Source organism: Coregonus lavaretus, assembly GCF_964263955.1.
Source record: "Coregonus lavaretus genome assembly, chromosome: 16".
Taxonomy (NCBI): Eukaryota; Metazoa; Chordata; class Actinopteri; order Salmoniformes; family Salmonidae; genus Coregonus; species Coregonus lavaretus.
Genome location: NC_140003.1, coordinates 2,419,383 through 2,441,968, shown reverse-complemented (window position 1 = coordinate 2,441,968; position 22,586 = coordinate 2,419,383). Strand labels below are relative to the sequence as shown.

The following is a 22,586-nucleotide window of genomic DNA, read 5'->3' as shown; positions in this document are numbered from 1 at the left end:
GGGAAGGTTCCTGTCTTTTTATGTGGCTAAACCAACTAGGCTCATAATTTAACAACTTTATTCGTATTTACAGATGGCATACACGTTTGTTATTAAGGCAGATGAAAGTTCAAATGTTCCAGAAGGCATTTCTGCACAAAAATGCATTTGGATAAAAAATATTAATAAACGTTCAAATGCTTCTCCTGTGAAGTCTTGACTTGCAACATACGCCTAGTTTCCTGAAACGAGTCACAAATTATGCTACCCTCTGCCTATTGGCTACTTAGCATATTCAAGCCTGTCTCAATATACAACACCGCCCCTTTAAGATAAAAAAAGCTCTTTACCTGACTAGCTTTTCAAAGATGTCTAGAAATGTACATGTTTTGTGCTCTTGTAAGAAGCAATCACTCCCCAAAGTATCTATAACTGGGCTAATAACTAACGAGCAAAGGATATTAACAAAATGTGCACACGTGGCTAAATGCAGCTCTCGCTTTGATCTCAAAACAAGTGCATCTACTCATTACCGCTCATGCTGTAAACACAGTACAGTTAAGTAAATGGCACAGATCCATATATGGCAATGGTCTATTTGCATATAGGCCTACTGCAGCTCTGACTGTTTATGCCACACCGGTCTGTGTAAAGTACGGGCTGAGTACTGCGTCTCAATGCAATAGAATCCTACTCTGATGCGTTCTACAACAAAATCTCTTGCATAGTTTGTTTTGTTTTCGGTATGTTGCATTGACCGTGGCTAATATTGCGTTGATTCAATCACAATTGCCACAGTAAAGGGAAACGTTGATAGTGTTAACAGGGAAAACTCTAGAACAGTGGTCACCAACCTTTTCTGGATCAAGACCATTTTGAGTCAAAATGCAAGCATTTTGAGTCAGAATTCATACTCATTCATTACTGCTGTGGCGCTTGTTGTAGCGCTGAGTGGAAATACGAAGAACACATTTTATGGCTTACAAAAGTGTTGAATACAAAGTGTTAACAGTGCTGAGTAAGAACTTAAACATGAACTCACTCATTAAAACAGCAGCTCTTTGCTGTATTCGTTGACAGTCTCTCTCTATTCATGGTTTTAAACGTTTTGAAATCTCACAGTATCAACTTTGCTGTAGCTTTCTTTTATGCCTGCAACATTACTGCAGACACAGTCATCTGATCTTTCCGATTGGCCAGCGGTAAGCCTATAGCACACTTGATTTTCTCTCTGGGCCCACCGGGAAGGAAGAGTTTGTACCTTCAGACACATGAAATGGTTCAAAATGGCAACAGTTTGCCTACCCGGCGCGCAGAGCAGCTGAATCAGGTCAACAATTATGCCAACAGCCCCCCAAAAATAAATAAAAATTGGAACACATGGCTTTATCATTGTTTTTTTCCCAGAAATGATTGTCGATTGACTAGGAATGCCTAGGAGATCGACCAGTCGATCGTGATCGACCGATTGGTGACCACTGCTCCAGAAAGTCTAGTGAAGTTCAATCTCTTGCTTCTCTCTGTGGCCTGATATTTCTGCGTGGCAGTCCCAGGAGAAGCTACGCAGCAGTCTCGGGGCTACTGCACGCACACGCGCACAGCTTAGAGAGAACATTGCCCTCTACCTATCTAGCCGCATCGACTCTAGCAGCGGATGGCAAGTGATGGAATCTAAGTTACTGCACCGATGTGTCAAACTGGGTTTGAAACCCAGTCATATGCACACTACAAGACCGCGTTAGCTCACTGAGCCAAAGCCTTAGTGTTAGCTCTGGGCGCTAACGCAAAACCACCACACGCACACACATAAAAGACATACCCATTGCACCTCTGCTGTGTCCTCCACCTTGGGCAGCATCAGGGCTGGAGGCAGAACCTCGGCCTGCAGGATGACCTGTAGGTCAGCATTGGCCAGGCCGCTGGACACTGAGTTGACCCTCACACACTTCTCTGTCCTGCCCAGGTCCAGCTCTGCCAGCATCCTGGGGATGGTCTCCCTTGCCTCTGTCTAGAAAAGGAGACAATACAAAGAAAATAGTCCACTATTACATGGAAGGATGGAGGACAGAGGGGGGAGAGCGAGAGAGAGAGAGCGCGAGAGCGAGAGCGAGAGAGAGAGACAGAAAGAGAGATGGAGAAAGAGGGAGAGAACGAAAAAAGGAGAGAGCAAAAGAGAGAGAGAAAAAGAAAGAGTAGCTGTCAGCTCTGCACCAGTCCAGCGTTAAAGGGATACTACGAGATTTTATCTACCCAGAGTCAGACTTATCTACTTACCCAGAGTCATAATTTGTAAGTCTCTGCGTGCAGTTTGGAGATTATTGAAGCTAGCATACTGTTAGCTTAGCACAATTGCTGGAAGTCTCCAGGTACAGTAGCCAGCTCCTCTCACATGCAGGGGAATAGACCTACCCTCCCTCTGCAACTGGATCCTGGACATCCTGACGGGCCGGCCCCAGGTGGTAAGGGTAGGTAACAACACATCCACCACGCTGATCCTCTTCACGGGGGCCCCTCAGGGGTGCGTGCTCAGTCCCCTCCTGTACTCTCTGTTCACTCATGACTGCATGGCCAGGCACGACTCCAACACCATCATTAAGTTTGCCGATGACAAAACAGTGGGGAGGTGGTCAGAGACCTGTCCTTGTGGTGCCAGGACAACAACCTCTCCCTCAACGTGATCAAGACAAAGGAGATGATTGTGGAATACAGGAAAAAGAAGAGGACCGAGCACGCCCCCATTCTTCGACTCCTGAACATCTAATCAAATGGCTACCCAGACTATCTGCATTGCCCCCCAACCCCTCTTTTACGCTGATGCTACTCTATGTTTATTTTCTTTGCATAGTCACTTTAATGATTTGATAACTATAGTAGCCCTAACTAGCATTAAATAAGTGAATATATTCTTCTCTAATTAAAAATATCTCTCCCAATCTTCTGAATCACGCTTGTAACATCAGTAGGCTAGTGCTATGCTTCGGAGGGGGAGGGGCAGGGGCAGGTAGCCTGCACGCACACACACTGGCAAAGACTTTCAGCTGGCAAGCAGTCAGGCACTGGAAGAAGTTTCTGATTGACAGAGGGAGAGTTTTGCATAGGTGCCTTGATGAGTTTTTTGTGGGAGAAAAAAAAAAGCCTAAAACGTAAAATAAAGTTATTAATCAGTTTACATGCTTTTAACATAACGGTTCTGGTCCGGAACAGTATAGATCCCTTTCATTCCTGGTTCTGATTCTTTTCCTTGAAAAATGTTGATATTTTCGATTCGGTTGCCTGAACCAGTTCCAACCCCTGCTTCTAAGTACTCCAAAACTGGGTGGTTGGTCATTTATAGTCTTACAAAGCTATACATGTAGTTGAAGTCAGTTGGAAGTTTACATACACTTAGGTTGGAGCAATTAAAACCTTGTTTTTCAACCACTCCACAAATGTCTTGTTAACAAACTATAGTTTTGGCAAGTCGGTTAGGACATCTACTTTGTGCATGACAAGTAATTTTTCCAACAATTGTTTACAGACAGATTATTTCACTTATAATTCACTGTATCACAATTCCAGTGGGTCAGAAGTTTACATACACTAAGTTGACTATGCCTTTAAACAGCTTGGAAAATTCCAGAAAATGATGTCATGGCTTTAGACGCTTTTGATAGGCTAATTGACATAATTTAAGTAAATTGGAGGTGTACCTGTGGATGTATTTCAAGGCCTACCTTCAAACTCAGTGCCTCTTATCATGGGAAAATCAAAATAAATCAATTTCCAAACGCCTGAAGGTACCAAGTTCATCTGTACAAACAATAGTATGCAAGTATAAACACCATGGCACCACGCAGCCGTCATAATGCTCAGGAAGGAGACGTGTTCTGTGTTTGGTGCGAAAAGTGCGAATCAATCACAGAACAGCAAAGGACCTTGTGAAGATGCTGGAGGAAACAGGTACAAAAGTATCTATATCCACAGTAAAACGAGTCCTATATCGACATAACCTGAAAGGCCACTCAGCAAGGAAGAAGCCACTGCTCCAAAACCGCCATAAAAAAGCCACACTACGGTTTGCAACTGCACATGGGGACAAAGATCATACTTTTTGAAGAAATGTCCTCTGGTCTGATGAAACAAAAATAGAACTGTTTGGCCATAATGACCATCGTTATGTTTGGAGGAAATATTGGGAGCTTGCAAGCCGAAGAACACCATCCCAACCGTGAAGCACGGGGGTGGCAGCATCATGCTGTGGTGGTGCTTTGCTGCAGGAGGGACTGGTGCACTTCACAAAATAGATGGCATCATGAGGAAGGAAAATTGTGGATATATTGAAGCAACATCTCAAGACATCAGTCAGGAAGTTAAAGCTTGGTCGCAAATGGGTCATCCAAATGGACAATGACCCCAAGCATACTTCCAAAGTTGTGGCAAAATGGCTTAAGGACAACAAAGTCAAGGTATTGGAGTGGCCATCACAAAGTGTGATGGGCAGAACTGGGCAGAACTGAAAAAGCGTGTGCGAGCAAGGAGGCCTACAAACCTGACTCAGTTACACCAGCTCTGTCAGGAGGAATAGTTATTTATTATTTATTTACTTATTGTGGGAAGCTTGTGGAAGGCTACCCGAAACGTTTGACCCAAGTTAAACAATTTAAAGGCAATGCTACCAAATACTAATTGAGTGTATGTAAACTTCTGACCCACTGGGAATGTGATGAAATAAATAAAAGCTGAAATAAATCATTATCTCTACTATTATTCTGACATTTCACATTCTTAAAATAAAGTGGGGATCCTAACTGACCTAAGACAGGGAATTTTTTACTAGGATTAAATGTCAGGAATTGTGAAAAACTGAGTTTAAATGTATTTGGCTAAGGTGTATGTAAACTTCCGATTTCAACTGTAGTAATCAATATTTTCCCCCCAAAACAAATTCACGGATAATATTAAGCTTATGTCCACTCATTCTTTCCCCGTTGTCACATAGAGATGTATAGAGATTGCAATGTTGTATCCGTCCCATTATGGTGTCTGTGAGTGCACGGGTAGATACAACATTGTGATGACCAAATTACCAACCACCCAGTTTTGGAGTAGTTAGAAGGTCTATTCCCCTGCTGTTGAGAGGAGCCGGCTACCGGGAGACTTCCAGCAATTGCGCTAAGATAATGATATGCTAATAATAATCTCCAAACTGCACGCAGAGATAAAAATGGTATCCATGAGTTCGTCTGACTCTGGGTAGACAAAGTAGATATACAAGCTAAATTTAGAAATATTGCAGTATCCCTTTAAAGCTTGACCCAAGAGCAGGTTTGGGGATTTTGTGAAAAATAGTAAATATCAAAGTATCATTCAACTTGTATCAAATCCATGTCCTGGATGTGTACCACATCCCCCTGCCTGAAAACTACATATTAAATGGTTTTCTATAGTATTGAATAAGTGAAAGCAGGTATTTTATCAACAGACCACAGATAATGGGAGAGTGTTGGGTACAAAGACAAAGATGAATCCTCAAACAGGCTATAATGGCAGTCCTGAAAACACTATTCACGGGTCACAATAGACACTCAGATATTAATCAATGTCAGTTCTACCCTATTTCCCAACATAAAAGCTGTATATGCAGCCTAATCTCATTCCCAGACACTTCCGCCAAAATGCGCGAAGAGTCTGGTTGACCAACTCGTCAAACTTGGCCTTTGTTAGCAAATACAAAGATCGGGAGAAACTCCCGGTGCATGTGTGAAGGGGTTCGATTAATCTGGCCCGTGGTAAACCGGGCAATGGCCGTTATGTTATCGGAAGCAGGGAGGGAGGAGCGCCCTCCTCAAACCGAACAGTAATCTGCACCGCTCGGTCATGTTGTCAACAAGGCAGCATGGTGCACACAATAACATAACTCATTTGGGTAAACAATGGATGAATAAAACAGAACATTTATTTTTATAGAAAACATGTTGACCATTATCCATAAAACAACATAACAGGTATTGTAAATAGATAGAAACGCCTTGTTTCATAAAGCGTCTGCCTCTACTTTCAGAGTATTACATCAATCTAGACAAAATGGCGTGAACTCATCAAGAGATATCCCTGTCTCCCAAAAGAGGGTTGTGACACTTACGCAACAAGGTACAGCTCAATCCTCATCAATTAGGGTTCAAAGGTTTTCCTAGTGAAGTCAGGTGATTAGGAAAAACTCAGGGCCCTAATGCTAAGACCGCACAGCACATCACAGCACACATTGACAGCCTCTCCAGTCCCTTCTGAAGTCCCCAAACAAGCAGAGCCATTGTGAAGGGAGGATTAGGAAGAACGGGAGGAGAAATGAAAGAGAAATCACCAGTCCCTACAACTATCTGTGACACAGTAACCTGCAGATTCAAACCAGATGGAGAGAGGGAGAGATGGATGGATGGAGGGGGGGCAGAGTTGGAAGGTTTTCTGGGAGAAATGTGTTGTAAAATAAGCAACATGAGGAAATGATGGCTTAGGACTTGTCGGGTCAGATCAGAGGCGGGGGCCTGTGTGTGTATGTGGATAAGAGAGAGGTGGTCATTAGCTTGCCTTCTGTGCCTGTCAGCTAGAGTGATGACCCTGTTCAATAGAGAGATGAAGAGAAGAAGGGGTGATGAGGTGAGGGATATAAACTTGAATGAGCACCTTAGGCCAGGTCAACCTGCTTTCAGAAACTGTACATACATGCTGACACACACAAAACACACACACCTAAGCATGCACGCACACACGCACAAAGCCCAACCGTTCTAACCCCACATCAACCATGGAGCACTGCGGTAGGGTACAGGATAGGACTGTGGGTTCCTAATGGTGTGTACGCCTCTGTGTGTCTCTGTCTCACCACTGCTGACCTGCTACTCTACCCACTTTATTATGAGATGTTCACTCAGAAGTCCTACTCACTAGCTCTCTCTTTACTTGTCCCGTCCCCATTCACACACACACAGGTTCTCTCTCACACACACATGTCCCTCCTCAGTGCGTGCGTGTTCGCGCACCTGTGCGGTCAGTCTGTGTGCGTGAGCGACTGTGTGACTGTGACTAAGGGGCATTCCAGGCTAAGATTTGGAGATATCACAGTGCACCCCTTTCTCAACTGGTGAAATAATCCATAATGTCTCAGGCAAGACGGCAGAATACAGACAGACATCCCCTCAAACAGAGACCAGTTGACTCCTATGAAATCAGTGCCAACTTTAATAGATACTTTGCTAGAGCATTTTATTGACTTAAGAATTTATATTAAAAAGCGATGATGATACTCAGAACTGCTTGTACACAGTACCAGCCACACACAGTACCAGCCACACACACACACACACACACACACACACACACAGAGAGACATACACTCAGACACAGACAGACACACATCGGCTAGAGAGAAATGGAGACATGAACTGCTGTCTCAGCCTGCCTGCCTTGTGATGCATAGACACTCCTGACCAAACAAAATGAATAGCCATTGGTAAATCAGTTAGCCATCAAAAAGCATCGTTTATAACATTCTCTGATAAAATGCAGACAGGAGATGGTTGAGAGTCTCCAGTGGCCAAGTTCAAGGCTGATTTACTGCCGGGCGGTGTGGATAAATCCACTTCATGTAACAAGAGATGCAGACGTTGACAGTCTTTCTTTTCTGTACTTTTGTGGCTTTGAGACGGTGCATTACTTCTGAAACAGAGATGCTTGGCTGGCAGGCAAAAGGAGCTCAGTGGACACACAGGAACACCCCCCCCCCCCACCCCCACCCACACACACCCAACATACCCCCCACCTACCCACACTCCTCTCCTCCATTCCTTTTTCTTGCTTTCTTTCTTTTTTACAAATTGACAGAGAGAACATTCCTGCGGACATGTCCTCTCCTATGAGCGCTGGTACTCGGAGCTTGAATAAAGCACTTTGAAACGGGACATCTTTTACATTAATGGACGGCCGTCCAACAAGTTGCTTCAAAGCCCCCTCCCCAATCACCTAGCCTCCCACCGTGCGCTCGCCCCGAAACCCCGGCTCTCACTCCTCCTTTGATTCCCTCCATCATCCTCATCATTAGAGGCTGACACACACGCAGGCAGGCCAGAGACACACACACACACACAGATGAGCTTTTTAAGTGTATAACACCTGACCTTTCTATGCAAGAGGGTAGCTCTTTAACACACACACACACAGTGTCCTACAGAGTGGTGTGTACGTTACACAGCATGGATGGATACCGCTTTACACACATCACACAAGCCTGAAGACAGACAGTCTAGCCCTACAGTCTTCACCTCCTAGGCTGCATCAGTCTCTACTGTATACAATCTATTTGATTTCATCACTCAATATAAAATGTATCTCAATACATTGTTTGTTAGAGACTGAAAACAGGGATGAGTTGGGAGTTGGTGCAAACATTGGGAAAATATGATTCTGTTTGAGATATCTTGCAACTGTAATATTAAAGAAGCTCTACACTGTTGCAAGAAGATACAGAAAGGGGGCAACTGGCAGAAATGTTGTTCTCTCATGAATACTATATATATACACTATACTATATTATGTTTGCTTAATATGTCATCACCACAGACTGTACTGATATTACAGGTGTAGTGGGCATAGTATTTATCATGTATGACATTATAAATACCTCACATCCAGCTCGTAATAAGACTAAGCAATTAGCACAATAAATTAATTATATTTTATATGACTCCATAGGATAAAGAGACTATGGTTGAGTTACAGTAATAGGCAGTGAAGAAATGTCTGAGAATAGAATTCTAAACACAAGTGTATTTAATTACTTTGTAAAATGAATGGATTCACATATAAGGCATAGCCTTAAATTAAAAGCATTAACAAGCATTAGAAGGCTTTATTCTAATCATGGTCAGAGAAATCATAACCTGAAAGGCCGTGCCACAAAAGCCCATGGGGTGAAGAAAGAACGAAAGATCTCACCACAGCAACTCAGGAACAAATAAGAGAAAGAACAATTAATCTTAGATCCTTTTATAAGCATCTGAGTTGTTAGGATACAAAACCTGAGTTGTTGAACAATAGTATTACTGTAAAGTGTAACTCCAATCAGATATCAGACCTACATGATGTAACCTCTGCTTCTCAGAGGGGGTTGGGCAGAGGACATTCTTGTATACAGTTGATTAGAAGAGTGACGTTGGGGGCTGCCCTACACAGGCATCTGGAAGTGTAGAGGGCTACTGTCGTTGTTGTGTCGTGTATGTGTGTGTGTGTGTGTGTGTGTGCGTGCGTGCAAACGTGTTAATGTATATGTGCGTGGAGACGCGTGTGTATGAAGTCGAACGTGTGTGTGCACTTGTGTGTGAACAAAGCCACGAGTCATCCTGTACATTGAAGTTTATTTTTCTCCTCAGGCCAGGCATTTTGTGTCCTGCTGTGACGACCCGCAAATCCATTTAAAATGAGCTCAGGTGAAGGACAGCCTGCCTTTGTGTGTGTGTGTATGTACAGTTGAAGTCGGAAGTTTAAATACACTTAGGTTGGAGTCAATAAAACTCGTTTTTCAACCACTCCACAAATGTCTTGTAAACAACCTATAGTTTTGGCAAGTCAGTTAGGACATCTACTTTGTGCATGACACAAGTTATTTTTCCAACAATTGTTTACAGACAGATTATTTCACTTATAATTCACTGTATCACAATTTCAGTGGGTCAGAAGTTTACATACACTAAGTTGACTGTGCCTTTAAACAGCTTGGAAAATTCCAGAAAATGATGTCATGGCTTTAGAAGCTTCTGATAGGCTAATTGACATAATTTGAGTGAATTGGAGGTGTACCTGTGGATATATTTCAAGGCCTACCTTCAAACTCAGTGCCTCTTTGCTTGACATCATGGGAAAATCAAAAGAAATCAGCCAAGACCTCAGAAAAAAAATTGTAGACCTCCACAAGTCTGGTTCGTCCTTGGGAGCAATTTCCAAATGCCTGAAGGTACCACGTTCAACTGTACAAACAATAGTACGCAAGTATAAACACCATGGGACCACGAAGCCGTCATACCGCTCAGGAAGGAGACGCGTTGTCTCCTAGAGATGAACGTACTTTGGTGTGAAAAGTGCGAATCAATCACAGAACAGCAGCAAAGGACCTTGTGAAGATGCTGGAGGAAACAGGTACAAAAGTATCTATATCCACAGTAAAACGAGTCCTATATCGACATAACCTGAAAGGCCACTCAGCAAGGAAGAAGCCACTGCTCCAAAACCGCCATAAAAAAGCCACACTACGGTTTGCAACTGCACATGGGGACAAAGATCATACTTCTTGGAGAAATGTCCTCTGGTCTAATGAAACAAAAATAGAACCGTTTGGCCATAATGACCATCGTTATGTTTTGAGGAAAAAGGGGGTTCCTTGCAAGCCGAAGAACACCATCCCAACCGTGAAGCACAGGGGTGGCAGCATCATGCTGTGTGGGTGCTTTGCTGCAGGAGGGACTGGTGCACTTCACAAAATAGATGGCATCATGAGGAAGGTAAATTAAGTGGATATATTGAAGCAACATCTCAAGACATCAGTCAGGAAGTTAAAGCTTGGTTGAAAAATGGGTCTTCCAAATGGACAATGACCCCAAGCATACTTCCAAAGTTGTGGCAAAATGGCTTAAGGACAACAAAGTCAAGGTATTGGAGTGGCCATCACAAAGCCCTGACCTCAATCCTATAGAACATTTGTGGGCAGAACTGAAAAAGCTTGTGCGAGCAAGGAGGCCTACAAACCTGACTCAGTTACACCAGCTCTGTCAGGAGGAATGGGCCAAAATTCACCCAACTTATTGTGGGAAGCTTGTGGAAGGCTACCCAAAACGTTTGACCCAAGTTAAACAATTTAAAGGCAATGTTACCAAATACTAATTGAGTGTATGTAAACTTCTGACCCACTGGGAATGTGATTAAATAAATAAAAGCTGAAATAAATCATTCTCTCGACTATTATTCTGACATTTCACATTCTTAAAATAAAAAGTGGGGATCCTAACTAACCTAAGACAGGGAATTTTTACTAGGATTAAATGTCAGGAATTGTGAAAAACTGAGTTTAAATGTATGTGGGTAAGGTGTATGTAAACTTCCGACTTCAACTGTATGTGTGTGTGTGTACGCACGTACAGTGCATTAGGAAAGTATTCAGACCCCTTGACTTTTTCCACATTTTGCTACATTCCAGACGTATTCTAAAATGAATTAAATAAACAAAAATCCTCAGCGAAAACAGGTTTTTAGACATTTTTGCAAATGTATTACAAATAAAAACCAGAAATAGTATTCAGACACTTTGCTATGAGACTCTAAATTGAGCTCAGGTGCATCCTGTTTCCATTGATCATCCTTGAGATGTTTCTACAACTTTATTGGAGTCCACCTGTGGTAAATTTAATTGATTGGATATGATTTGGAAAGGCACACACCTGTCTATATAAGGCCCCACAGTTGACAGCGCATGTCAGAGCAAAAACCAAGCCATGAGGTCGAAGGATTGTCCGTAGAGCTCAGAAACAGGATTGTGTCGAGGCACAGATCTGGGGAAGGGTATCAAAACATTTATGCAGTATTGAAGGTCCCCAAGAACAGTGGCCTCCATCATTCTTAAATGGCCGCCCGACCAAACGGGGGAGAAGGGCCTTCGTCAGGGAGGTGACCAAGAACCCGATGGTCACGCTGACAGAGCTCTAGAGTTCCTCTGAGGAGATGGGAGAACATTCCAGAAGGACAACCATCTCTGAAGCACTCCAAAAATCCAGGCCTTTATGGTAGAGTGGCCAGACGGAAGCCAATCCTCAGTAAAAGGCACATGACAGCCCGCTTGGAGTTTGCCAAAAGGCACCTAAATACTCTCAGACCATGAGAAACAAGATTCTCTGGTCTGATTATACCAAGACTGAACTCTTTGGCCTGAATGCCAATCGTCACATCTGGAGGAAACCTGGCACCATCCCTACGGTGACGCACAGAGGTGGCAGCATCATGCTGTGGGTATGTCCTCTGTAGCTCAATTGGTAGAGCATGGCGCTTGTAACGCCAGGGTAGTGGGTTCGATCCCCGGGACCACCCATACGTAAAAATGTATGCGCACATGACTGTAAGTCGCTTTGGATAAAAGTGTCTGCTAAAATGGCATATTATTATTATATTATTATTAGATTATGTTTTTCAGTGGCAGGGACTGGGAGACTAGTCAGGATCGAGGGAAAGATGAACGGAGCAAAGTACAGAGACATCCTTGATGAAAACCTGCTCCAGAGCGCTCAGGTCCTCAGACTGGGGCGAAGGTTCACCTTCCAACAGAATAATGACCCTAACCACACAGCCAAGACAATGCAGGAGTGGCTTTGGGACAATTCTCTGAATGTCCTTGAGTGGCCCAGCCAGAGCCCAGACTTGAACCCGATCGAACATCTCTAGAGACCTGAAAATTGCTGTGCAGCAACGCTCCCCATCCAATCTGCCAGAGCTTGAGAGGATCTGCAGAGAAGAGTAGGAGAAACTCCCCAAATACAGTCAAGCTTGTAGCGTCATACCCAAGAAGACTCGAGGCTGTAATCACTGCCAAAGGTGCTTCAACAAAGTACTGAGTAAAGGGTCTGAATACTTATGTAAATGTGATATTTCAGTTCTTTCTTTTTTTATATAAATTAGCAAAAAACACACGTTGCGGGAGGAAGCTGTAGTAAGATGACTAACACCCGCCTTGTCTGCTGCCCTCTTCATTCTCAGTAACGCAAGATGCAAGAGAGAGAGGGAGATCGCGTGAGGGAGGGAGGAGCGCAGGGCTGGTGCACTGATCGTCCACGTCTTAACAAAGGCAAGACAGCCAAGAAAATGCAGTTGTTTGGTGACAACAAATATAATTGATTAGTGTTATGCCTTTTTATTCTTTGGTACAGTTGGTCAAAGTTAGTTAGAATTATTATTTTTTTAATCGTAATTCACCAAAATTATAGATTTTGTTATTGTATGGTTGGATAGGGTCTGGGTCCTGAGAAAAGTCAACTGCCATGTTAGTTACAAATCTTATGGGAAACTCACCACTGGTTATCCCTTAGTAGTGTTGGTTACAGCTAAAACAAACTACTGTCCATCCCCCTCTCCTCCCTGGGGCCTGTGTTCCATGACGCACATAGCTGGAGAGGTATAGAAGGGGAGGAGGGAAGGGAGAATCCATCCATCCCTCAGTTACACTTATAATCTTTCCCCTTATCCCGCCATCGCTCCTTCTCTCTCCCTGCATCCCATAACATACGTAGCGCATGGTGATGTAGGAGGGAAAAGGGGAAGGGAGAATCCATCCATCCTTCCTCTCTCTTTTCCTACCTCCCTCCATCCCTTCATTCCCTCGCACACATAGCGCATGGTGGTGTGGGGGAGAGGGAGAATTACATCCCTCCCTTCCACTCCTTTTTTCTTCCTTCCATTCCTCTCTCTCCCTCCGTTCAATAGCACACGTAGCGCCGGGCCGTGGGTCAGCCAGGGAAAACAAAAGGGAGTGTAACAGGATAATGAGAGGGGGAGAGAGGACCTCTGTGTTCTCTCTATTCTCTCTTCCTCAGCGTTTTATGATCCCTCTCTCTTTCTCTGAACCCCTGGCCTCAACCCACAGCATCTGGAGCATGTGTGTGTGCACAACGTGTGTGTTTCTGTCTCAAGAGGTGAGGGCCATAGAGAGGGATGCTAGGAGTACTCAGTACTGTACCACACACAGTGTGCTGAAGAATTACACCACACACTCTGAGGAAACCCCATCTACTACCATTCCAGAAGGACAATCCTAACCGTAGCCAATCATTAAATAGTCTGCACCTTCAACGAATTCTGACCCCCACACGCACCTTCACCCCCCCAAGGACCACACCCCTCACATGACAGTGGCACGACACCTGCCACTTAACCCACACACTTATAGGACAAACACACACACAAGCACACATGCAAGTAAGCACGCACACACAGGTCTGTGACAGGCAGGTTGGTTTGGCAGGGACAGGGTGTGTGTATGATCTCGTTGGGGCAGGATCTATTTTCTGGGTGAGCGGCTAAGATTATTTTGTGATTCTTGGCAGGTTGGCTGGGAGTTTCTTGCAACTCCACTAGGCTCACTGAAGAGATGGGATCAGGGGCACACACACATATATTTCGGTGCATGCACAAACACACAGGCACAGACACGGGCACGCACACACGCACAGAGACACAGACAGACACACACACACTGAGGATTGATCCCCAAGTGTCCTATCTGTCAAATATTTATTCATTTGACTCTTCTTACTTTTAGAATAAACGTCTCAAACTTCCTCTCTTGACTAACAATATGTGCATTCAATTTAGGTCATGTAATGGATGACAGTTGGCTGCATAATTTATGTTAAACTGAAAACTTTGATGTGCGGCCAACAAATTACACTTCTAAATTAATTCTGAGAAGAAAACATATATTATCCAATATCCAAGTGCAAAGCTACTGTATGTGCAATCCATAGTAATGTAACAACTATTTAAGGTACTTCAGAATGAATTAAGCAAACTACACTGCTCAAAAAAATAAAGGGAACACTTAAACAACACAATGTAACTCCAAGTCAATCACACTTCTGTGAAATCAAACTGTCCACTTAGGAAGCAACACTGATTGACAATACATTTCACATGCTGTTGTGCAAATGGAATAGACAACAGGTGGAAATTATAGGCAATTAGCAAGACACCCCCAATAAAGGACTGGTTTTGCAGGTGGTGACCACAGACCACTTCTCAGTTCCTATGCTTCCTGGCTGATGTTTTGGTCACTTTTGAATGCTGCCGGTGCTTTCACTCTGTTGGTAGCATGAGACAGAGTCTACAACCCACACAAGTGGCTCAGGTAGTGCAGCTCATCCAGGATGGCACATCAATGCGAGCTGTGGCAAGAAGGTTTGCTGTGTCTGTCAGCGTAGTGTCCAGAGCATGGAGGCGCTACCAGGAGACAGGCCAGTACATCAGGAGACGTGGAGGAGGCCGTAGGAGGGCAACAACCCAGCAGCAGGACTGCTACCTCCGCCTTTGTGCAAGGAGGAGCAGGAGGAGCACTGCCAGAGCCCTGCAAAATGACCTCCAGCAGGCCACAAATGTGCATGTGTCTGCTAAAACGGTAAGAAACAGACTCCATGAGGGTGGTATGAGGGCCCGACGTCCACAGGTGGGGGTTGTGCTTACAGCCCAACACCGTGCAGGACGTTTGGCATTTGCCAGAGAACACCAAGATTGGCAAATTCGCCACTGGCGCCCTGTGCTCTTCACAGATGAAAGCAAGTTCACACTGAGCACATGTGACAGACGTGACAGAGTCTGGAGACGCCGTGGAGAACGTTCTGCTGCCTGCAACATCCTCCAGCATGACCGGTTTGGCGGTGGGTCAGTCATGGTGTGGGGTGGCATTTCTTTGGGGGGCCACACAGCCCTCCATGTGCTCGCCAGAGGTAGCCTGACTGCCATTAGGTACCGAGATGAGATCCTCAGACCCCTTGTGAGACCATATGCTGGTGCGGTTGGCCCTTGGTTCCTCCTAATGCAAGACAATGCTAGACCTCATGTGGCTGGAGTGTGTCAGCAGTTCCTGCAAGAGGAAGGCATTGATGCTATGGACTGGCCCGCCCGTTCCCCAGACCTGAATCCAATTGAGCACATCTGGGACATCATGTCTCGCTCCATCCACCAACGCCACATTGCACCACAGACTGTCCAGGAGTTGGCGGATGCTTTAGTCCAGGTCTGGAAGGAGATCCCTCAGGAGACCATCCGCCACCTCATCAGGAGCATGTCCAGGCATTGTAGGGAGGTCATAAAGGCACGTGGAGGCCACACACACTACTGAGCCTCATTTTGACTTGTTTTAAGGACATTACATCAAAGTTGGATCAGCCTGTAGTGTGGTTTTCCACTTTAATTTTGATGGGGGACTCCAAATCCAGACCTCCATGGGTTGATACATTTGATTTCCATTGATAATTTTTGTGTGATTTTGTTGTCAGCACATTCAACTATGTAAAGAAAAAAGTATTTAATAAGATTATTTCATTCATTCAGATCTAGGATGTGTTATTTTAGTGTTCCCTTTATTTTTTTGAGCAGTGTATATACACACAACTTACAATATGTTTCTGGTAGCAACACTTCTCACTTCCCACTCGCTGCCACCAGCAGGACTGGAACATAAATAAACTGGACAATAACCAGCTGACACCAAACACTGCATTAAAGACAGTAGCTGTCCTTCTATATAGCAGATTCAATTACACCACGAGTTTCCTTACACTATAACATCAACCAGCCAAATTGAATGATAAGCACAACTAAGAATGACGCTTGCTGGTGGTAATGGAGAGTGGAGTAAAAATGTCAGAGATACCGCATGGTTGATTTCCGTACGATGTTTACAAGTGTGTGCTGTGGTAAAGTGGAGATGTTTTGTCAAGAGTAAAATGTGTCCTATGCCTAATTGTCATGATGAAGAGAGTTTAGAATATTTTTAGTGAACTGCTACATAAATAAACAAAAATATGGGATCTAATGAGAATTATCGGTTTCTATGTACATTCCGAAAGTATTATGTTACAGCCTTATTCTAAAATTGATTCAATTGTGTTTTTCCCTCATCAATCTATACACAATACCCCATAATGACAAAGCAAAAACAGTTTTGTTGAAATGTATTCAGACCCTTTACTCAGTACTTTGTTGAAGCACCTTTGGCAGCAATTACGGCCTCAAGTTTTCTTGGCTATGACGCTACAAGCTTGGCACACCTGTATTTGGGGAGTTTCTCCCACTCTTCTCTGCAGATCCTCTCAAGCTCTGTTAGGTTGGATGGGGACTGTTGCTACAGAGCTATTTTCAGGTCTCTCCAGAGATGTTCGATCGGGTTCAAGTGCAGGCTCTGGCTAGGCCACTCAAGGACATTCAGAGACTTGTCCGAAGCCACTCCTGCGTTGTCTTGGCTGTGTGCTTAGGGTCGTTGTCCTGTTGGAAGGTGAACCTTCGCCCCAGTCTGAGGTCCTGAGCCCTCTGGAGCAGATTTTCATCAAGGATCTCTCTGTACTTTGCTCCATTCATCTTTCCCTTGATCCTGACTAGTGTCCCAGTCCCTGCCGCTGAAAAACATCCCCACAGCATGATGCTGCCACCACCATGTTTCACCGTAGGGATGGTGCCAGGTTTTCTCCAGACGTGACGCTTTGCATTCAGGACAAAATCTTGGTTTTATCAGACCAGATAATCTTGTTTCTCATGGTCTGAGAGACCTTTAGGTGCCTTTTGGCAAACTCCAAGCGGGCTGTCATGTGCCTTTTACTGAGGAGTGGCTTCCGTCTGGCCACTACCATAAAGGCCTGATTGGTGGAGTGCTGCAGAGATGGTTGTCCTTCTGGAAGGTTCTCCCATCTCCACAGAGGAACTCTGGAGCGCTGTCAGAGTGACCATCAAGTTCTTGGTCACCTCCCTGATTGCTCAGTTTGGCCAGGCGGCCAGCTCTAGGAAGAGTCTTGGTGGTTCCAAACTTCTTCCATTTAAGAATGGAGGCCACTGTGTTCTTGGGGACCTTCAATGCTGCAGACATATGTTGGTACCCTTCCCCATATCTGTGCCTCGACACAATCCTGTCTTGGAGCTCTACAGACAATTCCTTCGACCTCATGGCTTGGTTTTTGCTCTGACATGCACTGTCAACTGTGGGACCTTATATAGACAGGTGTGTACCTTTCCAAATCATGTCCAATCAATTTATATTTACCACAGGTGGACTCCAATCAAGTTGTAGAAAAATCTCAAGGATGATCAATGGAAACAGGATGCGCCTGAGCTCAATTTTGAGTCTCATAGCAAAGTGTCTGAATACTTATGTAAATAAGGTATCTGTTTTTTATGTTTAATACATTTGCAAAAACGTCTAAATACCTGTTTTCGCTTAGTCATTATGGGGTATTGTGTGTAGATTTATGAGGATTATTATTATTTTTCATCCATTTTAGGAAAAGGCTATAACGTAACAAAATGTGGAAAAGGGGAAGGGGTCTGAATACTTTCCTAATGCACTGTATAAATCCCAACTCTGTCTTTCACTATGTGTTTTCGATATTAACATGGATGGCATTACTAAATAATTATGGTGTACAATAATAAGCATTGTGAACAGTAACATTTGGAAGACAATATGCATTATGACTATAAAACAACTTTTTGTTCAAACACTTTTCTTTTCAAATCGAAAAGTAACTAAAAAGAAGAAATAAGATGGACTCCAAAAACTTCCATGGACACCATTAAATCTGTAAGTCATGTTATGTAATTATGAACTAAAATGTGTTGATGTGAAAGTTGAACTGTATTTATGTTAACTTTTTATGGATTGTACAATGTGAATATTTTAATTTTTTAACAAAAAACAGTAATGGAGAGGGGTGACATGGGTTGAAGTGTGGAGAGAGAGAGAGAGAGAGAGAGAGAGAGAGAGAGAGAGAGAGAGAGAGAGAGAGAGAGAGAGAGAGAGAGAGAGAGAGAGAGAGAGAGAGAGAGAGAGAGAGAGAGAGAGAGAGAGAGAGAGAGAGAGAGAGAGAGAGAGAGAGAGAGAGAGAGAGAGAATGTATGAGCATTTCAGAGCAAGAGAGCTGGTCACCATGTTTGTGTTGTGTGGCAGTCACTACCACCACCTGCAGGAGAGTGGATCAGATGACACAGAAAAATACACAGACAGACGCATCCAAACCTAACCAAAGACATCCTCACCCCTGGTCTGTGACAATAGCCTGCAGCCTTGTTTTAAGCTAATGGAACCAGGGCCATTTTATATCTCAGAGTTAGTCTTTTTCTAAACCATCAAAATGGCCAAAGAAAACAACATCCGTCCACTTTCACACTCCAGTGAGAGAGGTGCTCCCTGCCGGCCAAAGCGCTGTGTGTGTGTGTGTGTCTGTCTGTCTGTGCATCCATGCTCGTGTAAGAGCATGTGTCCGTGCTTGTGTATGTGCCTGCATGCATGTGTGTATATATGTGTTTATGTGCGTGCGAGGTTGCTCCCTTCCGGCGCGGCCACGCCACCCTACCATCTGGCGAAGGAAATGGAGTGTGAAGTACAATATAGTTTTGGACCAGGCTCCATGGCAGAGGCTCAGCAGTTAGTTCATTAGTTCCAAACTTCCAGGGATTACACAGAAAATCTCGATGGAGGGGAGTCAGGAGGGAGGGATGGAGGAGGAAAGGAGATAGGAGGCCAACGGGGGAGAGCGATACGTCAGGAGGAATGCTAGCCTATAGGGTACGAAGAGGGGTAGGGGGGGAAATGAAAGAGACAGGTGTAGCCGTCAGCTCCACTACAGGGTTTCAGCTTGCCCTCCTCCACCTCATCGCCCTCTTCTCCTCCTTCCCCACTGATCTTACAGATATGATGATATGTGTAATAGTGTTAGTGCGGTCAGCCTTGTCTTCCCCCTACTATTTCCCTCCTCCTCCTCTCCTCCTCTCTAGCCCTTTGCTCCTCTCCCCCTCTCCCCCTCTCCTCTCCTCTCCTCTCCTCTCCTCTCCTCTCCTCTCCTCTCCTCTCCTCTCCTCTCCTCTCCTCTCCTCTCCTCTCCTCTCAGGGTAGCAGTTAGCAGGCTCTGGGCAGCTCTCTTTCACTCCGTCTGTCAGGCGGGCAGGAACAGGGGCAGCGTGTGGGCCTGGCATCGGTTGGCACGGCGACAGGCCCGCTGTGCCGTTGTCATGGTGAAGGTAATCACAGCGAGGGTTAGCAGCGAGCGTAGCTACTGTAGCTAACAATGTTGACAGAGACACACACAGGAAGGCCGGATAGCTTAGCTCTCTGGTGTAACAATGTTACACAATAATAGGAGGTCAGCGGCGAACTTGGTTGATTCTCAAAGGTGATTATTGTGACATGTCTTCTGCGGTCTTCCTTCACTTAGTGTTTTCACGGATTTAATAGATTATTTAAAAAAATATCTAAATCATAAATGCATTCAATGGCAGAATGTCATCAGGAAAATGGACGCACGCATGCACACACACGAGAAGTGTAATTTAGCCCCGTATGAAAATAAAGCGGCCTGTCTGAAGGTATACAACAAAACCCCCATGGATTTCCAACTGCCACAATGCTCAAAGCAGCTGAGAGAGTTGGAAATGGAAGAGAATGAGCAGGGGATGAAAATGTGCCTTTTATTAAAGAGTTAATAACTAATTTCTACATAGTACTAACCTAGCAAATAAATAGTGTATCGCAGGCTTTGCCGCAATGTGCCAGAATATTTTTAAAGCTAACATATGGTTGTGAAAATGGACTGAATCCTGCTCCGACTCAGGAGCGCTGTTGTGGAGCATTTGGCCATCCCCAGATCAGAAGGGGGGACAGTAATGGGATTAGCAGGAAGGGAATTCTTGGAATACAATACTATTTTTCCATGGTTGGCTGTTTGTGCGTGTGTGTGTGTGTGTGTATACACAATGCCGCATTCCTCTCCACCACCTCCTCCACACAATAAAAACATAAAGCTTGTTGTTTCTAAACATTGACATCCTTAACAGGCTCACAGCTGTTTAGCCTGTCAGTCACACTACTCATCTTTTATTTTGTTCTCATTCGACAGGAACAGTCCGAGCCATATCATTCATCTTTATTATCAGGACTTAAAAACCTTTGTGTCTTAACTTCTTCCCCTTCCCTTTACCCCCTCTCTTCTCTAACCATTCATGATTTCATGGGGTGGGCTGGGGCAGGCAGGGGAGGCCGGCAAGGCCAATGGGGAAGCCGTGTGAGGCCGTGTGGGCAGGAACAGAATGCTTTTTAACCTGCTGCATCTGCTGGCTTCCTGCTGGTCGCCCAGTTGGGACTCAGTGGCATGTGGTCACCTTGTTTTAAGGTTGCAGCATACACTTGCACAGGCCTTTGTGGTATTGTAATTGGGTGAAATTAGCTTGTTGTCACTTAGGCAGTTCTCATTCACCATTGAGTAAGGCCTGGCAGCACCTGGCTGACCGAGAGAGAGAGCTGGAATTAAGATTTTAGCCAAGGCGGAAGCTGGGAGCGAGGGAGTGTGTCTGTGTGTGTGCCTGTGATTGTATGTGTGTCTTAAGAGCGTGTGTGGAGATGATTGTGCAAGTGTGTGTGCCATGCGAGGTACAAGTTTGTGTGCGTGATGCCTGTGTGTGAGTGTGCACACCCGTGTGTGTCTAACAGTACCTTCTTGCTGAGAGCCACTCCATCCTCACAGTCCAGTACGGCACAGTCTAGGCCGCTCAGCGACGCCAGTTTCCTCAGCTTCCTCTCGTCGTTGCCGGGGCAGTAGAGCACGGCGCGCCGCGGCACATATCTCAGGTTGGTACAAGCTACGTGATGGCTGCGACGTCCACCATGACACCATGATAAAGCCACGGACAGGAACCAGCGAGTGTCCCTGTCAAACACAGGATCATGTAAATGTATAGGCCTATATGTAGAAACACACAAAAGTGCAAGTGCACGCTGCAACGCTAATTACTAAACAAACTAAAACAAACGTAACCTCACAGAAGGTCAACAATTAAATGCCAGGTACTGTTATAAATACCGTACATGGATGTTTCAACACACTGTAGAAGTGGATCTTTTTAGGATGCCATTTTGTGTTCAATCCCCATTGACAATGATCTTGCCCCAGAATTAAGAACCATACAATTAGAAAGGGACATTCCTGAATGTTCTGGTTTCCTTCCCTAACCCTCGGTGGAAAACCTTCACTGTTTATCTTTCGGTTCTCCATTCAAGTGAATGAGCTGTGTTGACCTGGGCTTTGAAAACCTTTACCAGTGGCAAGATCACAAACATATGCAAATGCTCTACGGCAGGGCTTAGCACATCCAGCTGAATACACTTATTAAAGACTGTGTGTGTGTGTGTGTGTGTTGGATAGTACAAGTCAAACGTTTTAGAACACCTACTCATTCCAGGGTTTTTCTTTAGAATAATAGTGAAGACATGACACATATGGAATCATGTAAAAATCAAATCAAATCAAATGTTATTGGTCACATGCGCCGAATACAACAGGTGCAGACATTACAGTGAAATGCTTACTTACAGCCCTTAACCAACAGTGCATTTATTTTAAACAAAAAAAGTAAGAATAAAACAACAACAAAAAAAGTGTTGAGAAAAAAAGAGCAGAAGTAAAATAAAGTGACAGTAGGGAGGCTATATATACAGGGGGGTACCGTTGCAGAGTCAATGTGCGGGGGCACCGGCTAGTTGAGGTAGTTGAGGTAATATGTACATGTGGGTAGAGTTAAAGTGACTATGCATAAATACTTAACAGAGTAGCAGCAGCGTAAAAAGGATGGGGTGGGGGGGCAGTGCAAATAGTCCGGGTAGCCATGATTAGCTGTTCAGGAGTCTTATGGCTTGGGGGTAGAAGCTGTTGAGAAGTCTTTTGGACCTAGACTTGGCACTCCGGTACCGCTTGCCGTGCGGTAGCAGAGAGAACAGTCTATGACTAGGGTGGCTGGAGTCTTTGACAATTTTGAGGGCCTTCCTCTGACACCGCCTGGTATAGAGGTCC

The 22,586-nt window shown here is 44.5% G+C and overlaps 1 protein-coding gene across 1 annotated transcript in view; it reads right to left on the bottom strand.

Annotated features, from left to right (window-relative positions):
• clybl (citrate lyase beta like) overlaps nucleotides 1–22,586 on the bottom strand; it is a 194,833-nt gene that overhangs the window by 98,417 nt on the left and 73,830 nt on the right. The window contains exons 2-3 of the mRNA XM_084179614.1: nucleotides 21,233–21,446; nucleotides 1,799–1,987 (exon numbers count right to left, since the gene is read on the bottom strand). Coding sequence (XP_084035740.1) covers nucleotides 1,799–1,987; nucleotides 21,233–21,446 — 403 coding nt within the window. The remainder of the gene's footprint in view (nucleotides 1–1,798; nucleotides 1,988–21,232; nucleotides 21,447–22,586) is intronic.